The 14,778-nt window shown below is 40.8% G+C and overlaps 1 protein-coding gene across 1 annotated transcript in view; it reads right to left on the bottom strand.

The window, feature by feature from the left end:
- Positions 1-1,809: 1,809 nt before the first annotated feature.
- wtip (WT1 interacting protein) overlaps positions 1,810-14,778 on the bottom strand; it is a 36,076-nt gene continuing 23,107 nt past the window's right edge. Inside the window, exons 3-8 of the mRNA XM_026174046.1 lie at positions 11,729-11,796; positions 9,866-9,928; positions 9,220-9,350; positions 8,538-8,589; positions 7,609-7,677; positions 1,810-5,095 (exon numbers count right to left, since the gene is read on the bottom strand). Coding sequence (XP_026029831.1) covers positions 4,943-5,095; positions 7,609-7,677; positions 8,538-8,589; positions 9,220-9,350; positions 9,866-9,928; positions 11,729-11,796 — 536 coding nt within the window. The 3' untranslated portion in view covers positions 1,810-4,942. The remainder of the gene's footprint in view (positions 5,096-7,608; positions 7,678-8,537; positions 8,590-9,219; positions 9,351-9,865; positions 9,929-11,728; positions 11,797-14,778) is intronic.

Raw genomic sequence — 14,778 nt, 5'->3', positions numbered from 1 at the left:
AAGCGCGTCCATGCTCACAGGTGTACACACGGGTGATCACACCCACAAACTACACCCTTTTTGGCTCCTACCTCAAAGCACCCTGTGTTCTGTTGATCTTATGTGCTGCACAATAATGTTTAATATTTAGTATTTACTGTCATATTCTCATATATCATTGTGATGCTGTTTATTCTATTACTCTTGTTCTCTTCTGCTTGTTTTCTTTTTTCTTTCTCAGCAGGTGATCCAGGTGATTGATATATGCATTTATTTATTTCTTTTTTTTTTTTTTTTTCTGCTCATTCTGTTGGTTTTTGTTTTTTGCCCTTCTCCCCCGTCCCTCTTCTCAGCTGTTTCTCTTTCCCTCTTTCTTTCCCCCAGTCAAGTCTGTCCCGTATTCAGTAAGTGAAAATAAAATAAACAATAAAAGGTGAATCAAATGGACCATTACGGCAAGGCTGGGATGGTCCATTTGGTAAAGTAAATCCGTTGGGCATCTTTCTTTGCCTTTAGACAACAATTCTGATGGCAAAAGAGCCAAACGGGACAGGCAAAAAAAAAAGAAAAAAAAAAAGAAGTAATTATGTCAAAATCCAGCCACCCTGGTACTGTCAAGGTGTAACTAACATATCGAGTTAGAGATGCTGAGTGTACATAATTCTTGAATTATGATTAAAATAACATTCAGAGAATAAAACAAAACGAACATCAGAAATCGTTTGCAGTTAGCTACAAAACCACTTTATTGAAAAAGCAGATTATGTCATCTACAGTTAAATGATACGTCCCGATTTTAATACATTAAATAACTTTAGACTTTTTCATGTTTAGATAAATAGATCTAGTTTCCTTTTTTAAAATGAACCATCTAGGTAATCAAAACACTTAGCGATATAAAAGATGTGTGACAGGTATCCAGATGTGCTTATTGGAACTACGAGTAGGAGAAGATATCTTTTCTTTCCAAGTGATTTTTGACAGAATTATAAAATAAAATAAACTAGCCTTTTTATGTACAGGGTAACTACCTGTGTGCTATGCAGCAGAAACTGAAGTAGTACTTTTAAACAAGCGAATTAAGACATCTTTGAAGGGGATAAACTGGGCTTGTTAAGTCGTTGATAAAACACAAAAGTTCAGAAAATGCCTCATTCTTCAAGTATAGCACACATGACTTAACCCTTGTACAAAGTTGAGGTTAAACACATCAAATACGGGGGGAATGAATCACGTACAGTATGCAGTCCTTTTGTTCTTTTACACGTACTAGTCATTATTACATTCAAACGAATCTCATTACATCAGGTTACATTAAAAAGCCCTTTCGGCCTGTGGTGACCCCTGCCTTCAGTCTATGCTTCAGTCTCTGTTTTGGACACATTCAGTAGTATTTAATCAGACCTGCATGTATTACAGTATGAATAAAAGCACGGCCAGTGTTTGCAAGTAACAATTGGTGATTGTTTTACTCAAGTTTGCATACTTGATGGGTGGAGTTTAAGTGCTACGGTCAAAGTTTGACGTATGAGCTACTGGAGCATTAGCTGGAACATGTGTAAACTTCACATGTTTGAGATCCAGTATGGTACAAGAGAGAAGTTCAAACAAACACCAACAATTAGAGACAAACATCCGGAATATGGTAAGCAATGAACAGACAGCATCATCACAATCATTACCAGGTTTGAGAGCGCAAGGATCAGTGTGCTGGATGCTGCTGAGTCCTGCAAACACAGTGAGGTGCATGTGCCATGGCCCTGCCACTAATACGCACGCACACACACACACACACACACACACACACACACACACACACACACACACACACACACACACACACACACACACACACACACACACACACATCATATTGTTGGGGTTCATCTGCAGAAGTGCAGGATTTCTTTCAGAATTAAGAGCTTTCCTCACAAAAACAATGCTTTAAATATAATCAGGGAATGATCAACAGACTGCCAGTTCAATAAACACACTGATAACAGTCCAATGAAGAAGGTTGGGAATTTTTCCACGCTACCACAGCTTGAAGTTTAAAATATTTAAGTCTCGTGTTGGTCTTCCTTTGCATATATGTATAGATATATATGCACATCACTCACTAAAAGACATACATATAAGTGCCTGCCAATGCACACACACACACACAAACACACACACACACAATCAAAGAAGGGGGTGTGGGTGGAACTCCCTAAAGAACACAGGTGGGACCAGCAGCTCCGTGTTCTCAGGTACATCCTCCCGAAACACAACAGCAGGCTTCATGGCAGACCAGAGAAAGACACACAAACAAACCTGTTCTGTCTTAAGGCATGTGGACAAGTGGAGATTCCTCATAGTAATGCACGATGTGCTGATGTGATTTAAAAAAAAAAAAAAAAAAGTCTGCAAAAACATCAGGAAACAGCGCCCTGAACAGATCTGGAGCAAAAGGTATTTGTAGATAAGCGTTCAGTCTGTTTTAACCCGCTTGGTTTACCCATGGTAGCAGAGAGAGTGTGGCCTTTTATGTCTCTCTTTTAAGGAAATTCAGCTACTTCCTGGTTGAAACAAATGATCATATATGCTTACCTGCATGACAATCACCAGCCTATCAAAACGACACTGTCCCAGTCTTGTAGCTTTAAAAACTGTTTGAATAAACTGTCTTTAGCCAAGAATATACCCTATATAGTTTAAAACAAGGAGTTCTCACACTTTTTTACTGGGGGAAATTTTTTTCCACAACCACTATATTATAAACCCTAAACAGATTAATTGTGTTTAGTGTCACCAGATGCTGTGGGCTGATATTTCTCCATGCGCGCCAGCAACCCAGCGGTCTAATACACCGAGCTAAATAGTAACAGGAACATTATAATGCACCCTGAGAGAAGTAAGAGCTGGTGACAGACTGATATGATGTTTCCCAACCTAATGTGGGAGGGAAATAATGGATCCAATATGCTGCTTTTACTGGCGCAAATAGTTCCAGTCTATATCTGTGAATTTAAACAATGAAGTTCAGTTTTCTAACTTACAGGAATTTATTCTGAGGACCACTTAGCAATAGGTTGCGGACCCCTGGGGATCCTCAGACCCCACTTTGAGAACTGTAGATAAAAAAAAGAGCTAATGAATGCTTTATTTTTGGAAATTTCTCCAACAGTGAGTCACAGCTGGAATTTTTCCTGTGAGCTGTGGACATCTGCCTTGTGCGACTGCTGAGTGTCCTTTAGTGTTGCACCAAAAGCCCTAATCCTCTGTATTTAAAGACTTATCTCCGGCTAATCTCTTAAGACGTTAGGATTAAGCTAAGTCTTAATCTTAATGATATAACTTTGATGACTTGTGGTGTGATGACAGAAGGCATGAAGATAAATTTAAAAGGGTCTGAAATAAAGATTAATATTTGTTTTACATTTTGTAGGATTTAACTACAACGTATAGCTGCCTCTATACAATCTGTACGATGGGACTGCTCATCTGTTGTCTGTTAAAGACAGAGAATGATAACATTGGTTCAGTCAGGGAGCACATGACCAAAAGAAGTATTTTCTATTTGGCCTGGTCTGGGACTCCCTTGTCCTTAGAGCACCAGCGTGAAACTCCATCTCCTGTGATGGAGATGGGTTGCAATGTGACTTGCAGGTGTGTAGTACCTGTATGCAGGCTAAAGCTTATTAAATAGTGCACCCTGTATGTGATTTGCTAATTGGATCTGTAGAAGGCGGTGAGCTGAGAAGAAGAAGAAGAAGAAGAGTGCACCCAAGCCTAGTTTCAAGGCCTGCCTGAACTAATGCGATGCTTGATTTGTAAGCTTTCTATGGTGAGTAAGGGCTAAAAGAAACTCATTTCACTGGGTGTACAAAGTGGGACAAAACAACTGAAGGCAAATACTATTTGATCCTGGTCTGCTCCTACAAAGCCTGTGAATCTCTGACAGGCATGAAGAGGCTCTGTGTCCTGGAGGAGAAATGATACAACAGACCAAAAGCTTCCGAGGCTTTAGACTGATTCTACCATGAGCGCAGCAACATTAAAAAGAAAACAACAAAACAAGAATCTACATCTAAGATCTGATGTGGAAAATGTCTGCAAAATATATATCCATATATAAAAGACAATCTATGTGCATCTAAAATTTTCTGTCATCATATAATCATTAATTAAGACACTGCTTGTGACTTCTAAGTGGAATGTCAGTCCGTCCTCTGGGCTTGTGGTGCTACTCTGCATCGGTGATGTCGAGGTGGTGCAAGGGTGACAGTTTTTCATCACAGCCCTGTGTCATGAATGCTGGGTGTCCATTGCATAGCCTTTAGCAGGACTCCATTTCAGTGTTAGAAGCTACACGGGGAGAGCCCACTCTGAAGGCACGGCATGCCCACCGTTGGGCCTGTCCGGCCCAGCCAGCACTGGAATGCAGTGGCTCGTTCCCCGGCCTTCCTGACGCTAACATCAGCAGCGTTCTCAGATGTGACAGCACTGGTGAATTCACGTGGTAAATTGCTTCAGTCAAAGCATAAGAGTGAAAGATACAGAAAGGATGAGAGAGAAAGCAAGGAGAGAGTTGAATTTGCGCTTTCTCCTCCAATCCAGAAACCCTCTTTCTGATGAATGTGCTGGGGTCAGGAGGTGTGACGTCATCAGGGGCCTCTGGGTGAGCTGGCGTGTTGACTTTCAGGGTTAGGCGCCCAAGGGGGAGGGGGATGGAAAGGACCACAAATGGAGGGTAAGGGAGGGACCCTTTTCCCCAACCCTAGCATGTAATAGCAGGGCTTGTGGTGGGAGCTGCACTGTGTGTGTTAGTCCACGGACTGGCTGTCCAGCTGAGGACGGGGGCAGTAACTCAGATGGCCACAGAGAGGCTTCTCTGGAACTGCTGAAGAGGGTGCAGGCCTTTTTTTTGCCCACTGCTGGTGTCCCAGATCACCTGGGATGTGGAGCTTAGTTCTCCCAATCACAGTTCAGTGACATGGAGAGGGTAGCTGGGGGGCGCATGGGCAGGAACCTGCGACTGGAGCCGAAGGATGTGGCAGTCGTGGCAGAGCAGGTGGCCTTCCAGTGGATAACAGCGGTGCCTTTCCTCATCATTTAACTGGAGACCGCAGTCCTGAAATAAATATAATTACATATATTTAATAATCACGCTCACACATATTAATAAAAATCCATTTAGACACTATAAAACATGTATTTTACATGCACTGGTAAATTTTGAGGTTTTATGCTATTTTGCTTCCAAAATGTCTCAGACTGGTGGAGCAATCATACAGTCAGGCATTTACCTTTTGCTAATTTGAGATTTTACACATGAACTTCAGACATTTTCAGCAGAATTGTGTTGGGATGATTTCAAAAGGAGGAAACAGCAGGAAAGAGTGTACTTCAAAGACCGAAGCTGGCAATGTGGTTTAGATGAGAGAGCTGCCTGGGCAGAGCACGCCGGAGGCAGCACACATGGTGCTACTTTGACTACTGGCTGTACATTTTGCAGATCAGAACAAAAACCCCAAATTACCCATCGACCTTTTCAGAAGTGAGCTTGCAGCTTAAAGACTGTCTAATTTCATCTGACGTTTCCACTGTCACATGGATCTCTTGGGTGCATGCACTACTTGGCACGAGTAAGCAAACACCTTTTGTCTTTTTAAGTAAAATAGTAGATGTTTATGATCCACAACCTTCTCTGTGATCTTCCTATTTTCCACTTGCCTGATAACTTCATCTTCAATCCTTTGTCCGATATATCAACCATCCCTTCTCTGCACATGTCCAAACCATCTCGACCTGAGCTGTTCCTCTGATATACTCATTTCTAAGCTTGTCTGTTCCAGTGATTCACAACAAATATCCAGGTTTCTGCTGTGCATATTTAAATAGTGAACTGTAGACCTGCGATACAAAGTAACTGGAGAGGTTTTAAAGTAATAATTATAAGCTTTCAATATTTAACCAGTAAATATTGAATTTCAAACATATATCTTTAAAATCAGATTTCTTTCTTATATTTTAAGCCCAAAATCTCCACCTATAGCTACCAAACTTTCAATTTTTGGAGCAGTCTATATCCTGAAGGTTTTAATAGCATTCAGAGTCACATTTATGGAAGATTTTACTCTTAAAAACTTGGGGGGGAAAGTATTTTTTTCCTGTTGATAACAGCAAAAACAGATTTCAACAAATTAAGCCACCTGCAATATAAAAGTACTTTGCTCAGTGTAAAGTTATTAGTTAGTTTTTAATTATTTTTACTGTCTTTACCTGTAGTTTCTTTCCTTAAAGAAATAATTTGAGATTTTGGGAAACAGGCTTGTTTGCAGAAAATGAACAGATGAGAAAACTAATTAGTGACACCAAGTTGTGCCAGTGACTTCAGTGTGGGCGTCTTTCTGGACCCTCGTTGTAAACAGGGTGCTGACTCTGAGACAAATCATAGACAGTGAGTGGGTTTATCCTTGAAGAGTTCAGATGTCCAGAGGGAACTGTGGGTTTGAGAAAAGCTGCCTCCAAAGACGGGGATAGAGGCTGTGCAAATTGTATGCTTTGATGAATGAGCACACTGATCTCTGAGCCTGCAGAGGAATTCTGCGCATGGCTGACACGACGAGACCCCGATGTGGACCCTGACCATGTTGGAGGGATTACATAAACTGACTGCTAACCACTCGGGTGATTTAAAACCGGATAAACAGCTTAAAAATGTACATATTATAAATGAATTTTCACTGTGCATCAATGTGATTCTCGCTGTATTTTCAAAAATCCAACTGTCGTGTTACAGCATTACAGAAAAAACATGTTTTTTTTCCCCTCAATATGTAATTATTTACCATCTTCAGAATGATTCAACTGCAGACTTTACCCTTCCTGTCCATAAGCCTCCCTCTCACCCCCCATTCAGAGCTCCACTGAATGATTACCCGCTGCTTATATAACGATCTGATGCATTTCTATGAAGCGGAACCTCAGCCATTCAGACATATGCAAGTTGTATCCTGCTCAGGGGATAGTAAAAATGATCTCACGATTTAGAAAAAAAACCCTGCTCAATCGCTGCAGGGAGGCGTGAAATGTTTATTTGTTTCACTAAACATTCATGGCACACTTGAACTAAAAAAAAAATCTAGCAGCCAAGTTGAGCGACAGGATGACTGAGATGTCAGAAGCTGGGTTTAAGCAGCAAGCCCCCAGCCGAGCTGCAATGCGCTTTGTCAATGAGTCACATATTGAGCTGTAACCTTTGGTTGATATCCATCAGTATGTTTTTTTTCCCCTGTCTGTGTCTCATTCATTCCACAAGAGCAGTGATTCACACTCGTTGGTAGAAAACAGTGAGTCTATTCTTATCCCACGATTTGGAGATCTTACCACAGTTCACTGTGTTTACGGGACTAAGCAGATGTGCACGTGTGTTAGTGTGTGTGTGTGTGCTAAAGTAGTGTGCAAATATGTCCTTGTGTGTGTTTTTATAATTTCAACCGCCTCAAAAGTTGAATCACGCACAGTGATGCTTAATTCACTCTAATCAAATCCCAGGCATGGCAGATCACTCTTACTCATACCTTGTGAAGTGTGTGTGAGAAAGAGAGACTACAGTCAGTGTACGCAGTCGAAGTGACTCACCTCACAATGGTAGCACTCCACGTGGTAGTCCTTGTCCATAGAAACAACGCGAATAGTTTCCTCAGAGCCCTGTGGAGACAAACACACAGAAAGTGATGAGTTTGATGTTTGAGCCCTGCAGCTTTTATTATTAATTTTTGATTCATTCATTCTACTTTTATCTAAAACATATTGGCTTTTATTTTCACCTTCAAAGCAAAAGCTTTTGTTTGCTTTGGTTTTTGTACATTTTTTCTGTAAGCATCTCCCTGTTGGTGATTGTGTGCTAGTAAGAGATCATTAAAAAGAAAATCCATGAAAAATTCAATGAAAAAGAAAATCGGACGATTCTTCCCTCACAGGGCGCCGCTATGTGGAGCTGTTATTTTTCGATTGCTTTGTGAAGTTATATTCTGACTTTGTGCTCGTTTGAATCTGCAGTGGGTGTAGTGGATCTCCTTGAGTGTGTCAGAAGGGCGACTCTTCAAGTTGAATTTTTGAGAATGCAGATGTAAATGAAGACAGTCAAATCTGGTGAGAAAGTGAGTGATGAGTGAGAATTAGGTTGTTCTATGTGAAGGTGCAGTTTGGGTCAGTTGTGGTGAATGTTCTCCCTCAGACACGTTGGGATGTTACAGAAAACCTCAACACTCTGACAAAGATCCCAGGGGGGAAAAATCACGCTGTAAATGTTTGTGAATCTGAGCTTGGACACCTGCTCCCGGTTGGTATCTGAGTTGTAGCAGCATCTCTTATTGCCGTTCTTGATCCCAGATTAGATTTTGCCACCTCTTTTACATAGATTCGGAAAAAATTAGTTACATGAATGAGCCTTTTTGCAAATACACCCGACGTTCACATGATTAATGTCAAATTCTGGTCTCTGAGTCCAACCAAAGTCATCAGTAACACTCAAAAACGGCAAGATGTAATATTGTTTTGCTCGTTACCTGGGCTGGAAGGATGGGCTGGTTACATGAGGCACACTTGGGGGCAAAAACCCTGTAACGGAAAAAAAATCGTCAACCTTGTGTTTAACTCAACTAAATCTAAAAGTTGTTTTTAGACATATAATACACATTCATACCCAATTTTTGGATGCTGTTTAAAATGTAAACAAAAACAGAATGCAATACAAATCTCACAAACCTATATTTTACTCACAATAGAACAGAAAACATATCAATGGCTCAAGCTGAGAAAATCTACCACTTTAAGGGAAAAAAATTGGCTAATTTTTCATTTGCTGGCAGCAACACATCTCAAAAAACTTAGGACGAGGCCATGTTTATCACTGTGTACCAACAACAGATGGGATGGGCGCAACAAATGATTGCTCTTGCCATTAAATTCAAATTGATGTAATATTTATCACGAAATAATTAAATATTTCAATTTAAACATGTGACATGATAATTAAATATGAGTTTATGAGAATTGCAAATCGTGGCTTTCTGTTTTCATCCCAACTTTTTTGGAATTGTGGTTGTAAATACCAGGACAATAATTAAACAAACAGGAGGGTGTGGCGTACCCCCGTGACACCTGGCAGACTGAGACAGACTGCTTCTTTGTGCCAAACATTACTTTTACGTGCTGAGCTGTTTGTTTACAAAACGATCGTCTTCTTACGTGTGGTAGTCTTTGACACAGTAGATGTTGTTCTCAACGTCCACAGTGAAAGGCACTCCATCTAGACCCTCCTTACACACAACACAGCGGAAACAGCCGGGATGGTAGGACTTGCCTAGTGCCTGGAGGATCTAAACTCCCACACAGAAAAAAATAGAGAAGAAAATAGAAGATAATAATAGTTCTTATATAGGACTTAAATAACAGGTATGGACATGCAGTAGGACATAATAGGCAGAGAAAGGGTTACACTCTCTAAAGGGCTGTCCAATTTTTTATTGGAATAGCGTTATTCAGACAGTATGTGAGATTGCTGGAGTGAAGGTCTCAAATATAATTGACTTTGGACTCCTGCAGGACAAAAAGATGATAACTTTATCTTGGAGAAAAATTGATGTAGCTATAGATATATGTATGAGTGAAGGAAATTATATCTTGGAAAAATACTGGATTATACAACACTACATCTTTTTTATCTGTATCTTCTTTAAAATTCTTTGTTAAATATGTAAAGTAAAAATTCTCTGTTCTCCTCTAACGGTTGTGAAAACACAGCAGCATGCTTAATTGCTGAATCAGATTAATGATTTTTATTAAAAACGTGGTTGATAAGGAAAAAAAGGTCTTCGTTGCTCAAGGCTCTTACCATCTCCATGATGAGGTGACCACACACAAAGCACTTCTCAGCCGTCTGCTGGAAACCAGAGTACTGTGGGTGAAACCAGACACGCAGATTATCATGCTGAGTATTGCTTTTTTGGATACTGTTGCACTGACTGACCTTGCAATCTAAAGCAATGCTTCACACTTTCTGCATGAAAACATGTTTCAATCTTGTATTTATCTACAGAGGGAATTGCTTGTTAAATGAGATCAGTTATGCCCTTTTCACCTCTATATCTTTATTTTTGAACTCTGCGTGAATTACAATTAAAAACAATTCTTATTTGTCTCATACTGAATGTAAATGTAGCCTCAAAAAAGCTGTTACAGTTTCGCTCACTTTCGCTCACTTTGGCTGGCTGCATCTTCTAATGGTTCACTTACACCAGAGCAAAAATAGGATGTCAACCACCTAGCAACTAAGCAGAATTGTTTGTTTCCCAGTGACTGTATTATTATTATTTTTTTGTTTTGTTTTGCTTTGAGCGTGTGGCACATTCAATTTCTGTGGGACCTCTGTGCTCTCAGTCAGAGCTGTGCGTGTCAAATGACCATATAAGGATATCATCTCTCTGACATTGTACAGAACCAAGAGCTGAAAAAACTGCCAGTGTTCAGTGTTTTGAAGCGTGAGCTGTTGAGCTATTCAACCTTAATGTGTTGACCTCATTATTTGTAACTTTGACCATGTTAAATGTAACAGTTTAATTATGAAAGGAAATAAATAAAAGCATAATAGATACACTTTATAATGAGATGACCAGGCTTTATTTAGAATCATCTCATCATTCTCTTAGCCTCCATTACTTTTTTTTACAGCTATAACTAATTCGTCAAAGATTCCTTCATGTTGAGGGAGTTTAGTGCCCTCTGTCTTCTACAGGAAATAAAACACTCGCCAACACATCAGTAGCTCCTTCCCTTCAAACCTGAAGCCCAGGCGAATAATTAAAGCGACCATCTGCAGCACACAACCCCCTCTGGGTCGTGACCTGATTGATACAGAGGGGCCTGCTAATGGAGACACTGCTACCAGGTGGAGGTGGTAGGTCATGATGGGCAGGCTGCCCCCTGCCCTGACATCTCTGCTCTGAATCTACCATCTGCCAGCACCTCCCCCCACCTATGAAGCACCCCCAGGGTGACAGCCCAGACTAGCCGTGCATCAGCCGTAGGAGGGAGGCGGAAGGAGATTAGTCTCATCCCGACATCTCAAAGGTGTTGATTGTAAATTGCAAAACAGGAATCTGAGTGTTTCCTAACAGGCCAGCAGGTTACAGGAAAGCTGCCTATAAACAGGAAGTACTGTCAGCACATGAGGCTAACAGTTATGGTGTAATCTGGACAACAAAACCAATTTCAACATCTGCGTTAGAGGAAGTGTTTGCAGCCACCTTCCTTGTTTGAAATCAGTTACATTTTATTCAAATCACATACAGCTAGAGTAAACAAAATATGATGGTCACGATTCTCAGTGTTCAGTGGAGCATGAGATCAGGTCCAGTGTCTGGCCTGTTAACCTGCAGCAGATGGACCAGGAGTCTGAGAGCTGCAGCTGTCCAACCCTCCTCCTCCTTCTCCACCTCCTAATTGTAAGTGCCGGGGAGCAGCTCGCAGTGTAATTGAGCTCCTTGGGGAAATTATTAGTGTGAATTGAAGGGGTGGTGCTAAAGCCCTAATTGTAGCTGTTCAGTGTTTTTCCTCCAGAGGGTTCAAGAATGTAGCCTGAGGTCCTAATTCTTCGCTCTTTCTGCTCCACCTGCATCCCCGTCTGACTCCAGCATGAGGCAAACACACAGTGATGCACTCATCACAGAACAAAATCAATAACCATGAGAGCACTTACCAGAAAGTCCTCCTCACAGTAGACCTTTCCATTGACATTGTAGAACGCTTTCCCTCGTAGCCTCCTCCCTGAAAAGATGAACGGCAAATTAAAAATGCAACATGCAAAGATGTATATAGACTATATAGTCAAAAGTATGTGGATGCTCATAGTTTTGTACTTTGGATCTAGAAATCTTAAGGCACAGACCCTTACAGTAAACAAGAGAACCGCTTATATACAGTGGGAATATTATTTCTCATCTCCTTGCATTCATTTGCTATTTTGTTGTCTACCAACAACCAAACAGTGTGACGAGGGATTTTCTGACAACCAAACATTATTATAGCACACTGTACTTTACAGTATACCACAAGTGGACATCAAGGTATGAATTATTTTTTTTGTAACGGTACATTTTAAGCAGTTCTTTCCTTTAACAACAAAAACAACAACTAAAAAAAGTTGACGTGAGCCCCAGACTTTATGTGTAGTTGTTACATTTTGGGAATTACGAATAAGTGATACAGCAAAGGTCTTGGTTAACCTACTGAAAGAAGAAGAAGAAAGACAACTATCACAAAAGCCATGTGTCTTTTGACTTCAGCTGGACTGAATGATCTTCATCACTGTCATCTGTCAGTACAGTTTGGGTAATAATAAAAAAGCACTTTGCAAATGAAACATCTGAGAGAAATAGGCCAACATCAAAATAGTGGTAGACCGTTCAAAAGTGTCTGATTTAAAAGTGTCTTTTCCAGTGAAGGCAAGGTATCTGCCAGTGGACTGATGACATCCAGATGTTACAAACTGAATCAAAAGGAGAACTAATGATATGTCAGAGGACACAAAGGCTATTTTCTGAACATATAAATATAGTCATCCCTTTAAATTCTGGCTTACACAAAAATTGTGAAAACCATTGCACTGAACATTGTTGCACACCAACCTTAGCCCCCCCCCCCCCCCAAAACATCAACATGTTACCTCAGCAGAACAATGCTAACTGCTACACACCATGAAACCCACAAAGTTTTAGGAAGTAAAAAGAAGAAACCATCACAAACACAAAATAAGTCCAACACACAAGCACTCAAATGACCCAAAGGCTTGACTGCCAATGTGCCATGACATTCTCAAAGGTGCCATATTCTTGCTTTGAAGGGTCAGAGATGGCATGAGGAGGATTTACACGATATTAGGCAGCTGGTTTGAATGCTGTGACTCATCAGTTTAAGTAATTGCAACTTTGTGGCAACAGTTTCCACTTTGCTTGCAAACTGACTTTCTTTTTGCATAAATTCCAAAACTTTTTAAGAGGACCTGCAGATTTTTTCTGTGTAAAATTTTTTTTGGTGCAACCACACTTTAAAATCTTAGCTGAGTGGGAAAGGATTTGACAAAGTTTAGTGTAAAACCGTAAAAACCATCCCAGAATACTAGAGAAAGCAAAGAGATGAGCTTATCCAATTTTCCACTTTTTAAAATCTGATGATAAAATAGTCGATTTTCTTTATTGCTGGTTTGCAGATTTCTGTCACAGCTGCACCATCCACCCACTGTTTAAACCTACTGTTTGTAAAGGACATGAAAAGGAAGCTGAATTCGGAATAGAAGAAAGATAGCTTAAATGAAAGAATGTCGGCCTTCTAGTGAAGAGCAGTTAAAATTGCATGTCGCAGGTAGAGAATGAACTGAGTAGCTGCACCGAGGTCCAGTATTAGAAAAATAAATTGTATCTTGAAATACGAATCCTCCCGCAGACATCAATAATAAAAATATGGAAGAGAAAATGTGCACTTTTAGACTGTATTTGTTAGGTTATCACTTCTTTGCCCCCCAAAAACTAAAAAAACTAAAAAATAAACAATGAACCAATTATTTCAGACAGAACATGCAAAAACACATCCTACTGTATCCTTTTCTTTTATCTGCCACGGCCACAGCACACAGAGTGCGGAGCAGATGGTTCGCTAAAAAAAGGCAACTTTCTGCCTCCGTTTAATTACCTCAACCATTGATCCCGACAAGAATCCATTCACAACCCATACACAATCAATACAGCAGGCTGCTTGCCAAACCTCCCCCAAAAATCTCCACTCTTCCCTGCTATTGTGCACTGCTCACAGACAGACCAACAATAGCAGACTGGAGGGAGGATGTCCCTTATTCTGACACATACAGAAAACGACAACCAGCTTTTCAACACCGCTTCATTATTCTAAATAACTTTAAAACCCTAAAAAAGTCACAGGCCCACAACACATAAACATGTCCACACTGTGAGCCCGGGTTCAGGACACCGAGCTTCTAGCGCAGAGTGAGAACACTGAATTCCTCTGGGTTAGACTTCATTCATCAGAATCCAAGTTTGAATCCAAACTGAAAAGGAAATTCTGCTGCGGGCTGGCTTCTACAGCCCCCTGCCATGCATCTCACACTGCTCGCCCATTCAAATTCATTTAACAGCAGCGGTGTCTCTGTGGCAGCACGATGACTTCACCCAAGCCTGGCAGACGAAACCCATGGATCTCATAAATCTGCAGGATTAGTCAGATTTAATTGTCGTCCTGAGCCACCACTGATTTTATGGGTGTCCCAGCATGAAAAAGATGCTGCTTTTTTTTTTTAAACTTAAATTTATGCAGTCGCTATATTTCATACACATGCACTCACATGCACTCACACACACACACACACTGTCACAATGCTGGGAGATGGCAATACATTAACATCCACATAAATGGCTGGAGCAGCAGAGGAATGTTGTCCACACAATAGGTGAGACTTTTAAGACTTTGAGACTGAGGAGCAATTAGCATTTTGGTAGCGAGGAGCAAAAAAGAAAAGGAGGATTGAAGAAGAGCTCTTCATAGATGAGACTTTGAAGGGGCTAAACTGGCAGGAGCAGTGAGATTATAGTGAACAGTGCAGCAGCAGGGGCTGCGAGGTGTTGCTGTGTGCTGGTCTGTGGCCTCTGCTCTGGAGTTTGGGGTCTGGAAGGTGAATACAAAGGCCCCAGTGCTGATGACTGTGTGGAGCGCTGCTAGGGGAGCAGGCCGACTGAGCAA

The sequence above is a fragment of the Astatotilapia calliptera genome, chromosome 1 (assembly GCF_900246225.1).
Source record: "Astatotilapia calliptera chromosome 1, fAstCal1.2, whole genome shotgun sequence".
Taxonomy (NCBI): domain Eukaryota; kingdom Metazoa; phylum Chordata; class Actinopteri; order Cichliformes; family Cichlidae; genus Astatotilapia; species Astatotilapia calliptera.
Note: the sequence above shows the minus strand (reverse complement) of the source record. Positions and strands in the feature narration are given on the sequence as shown.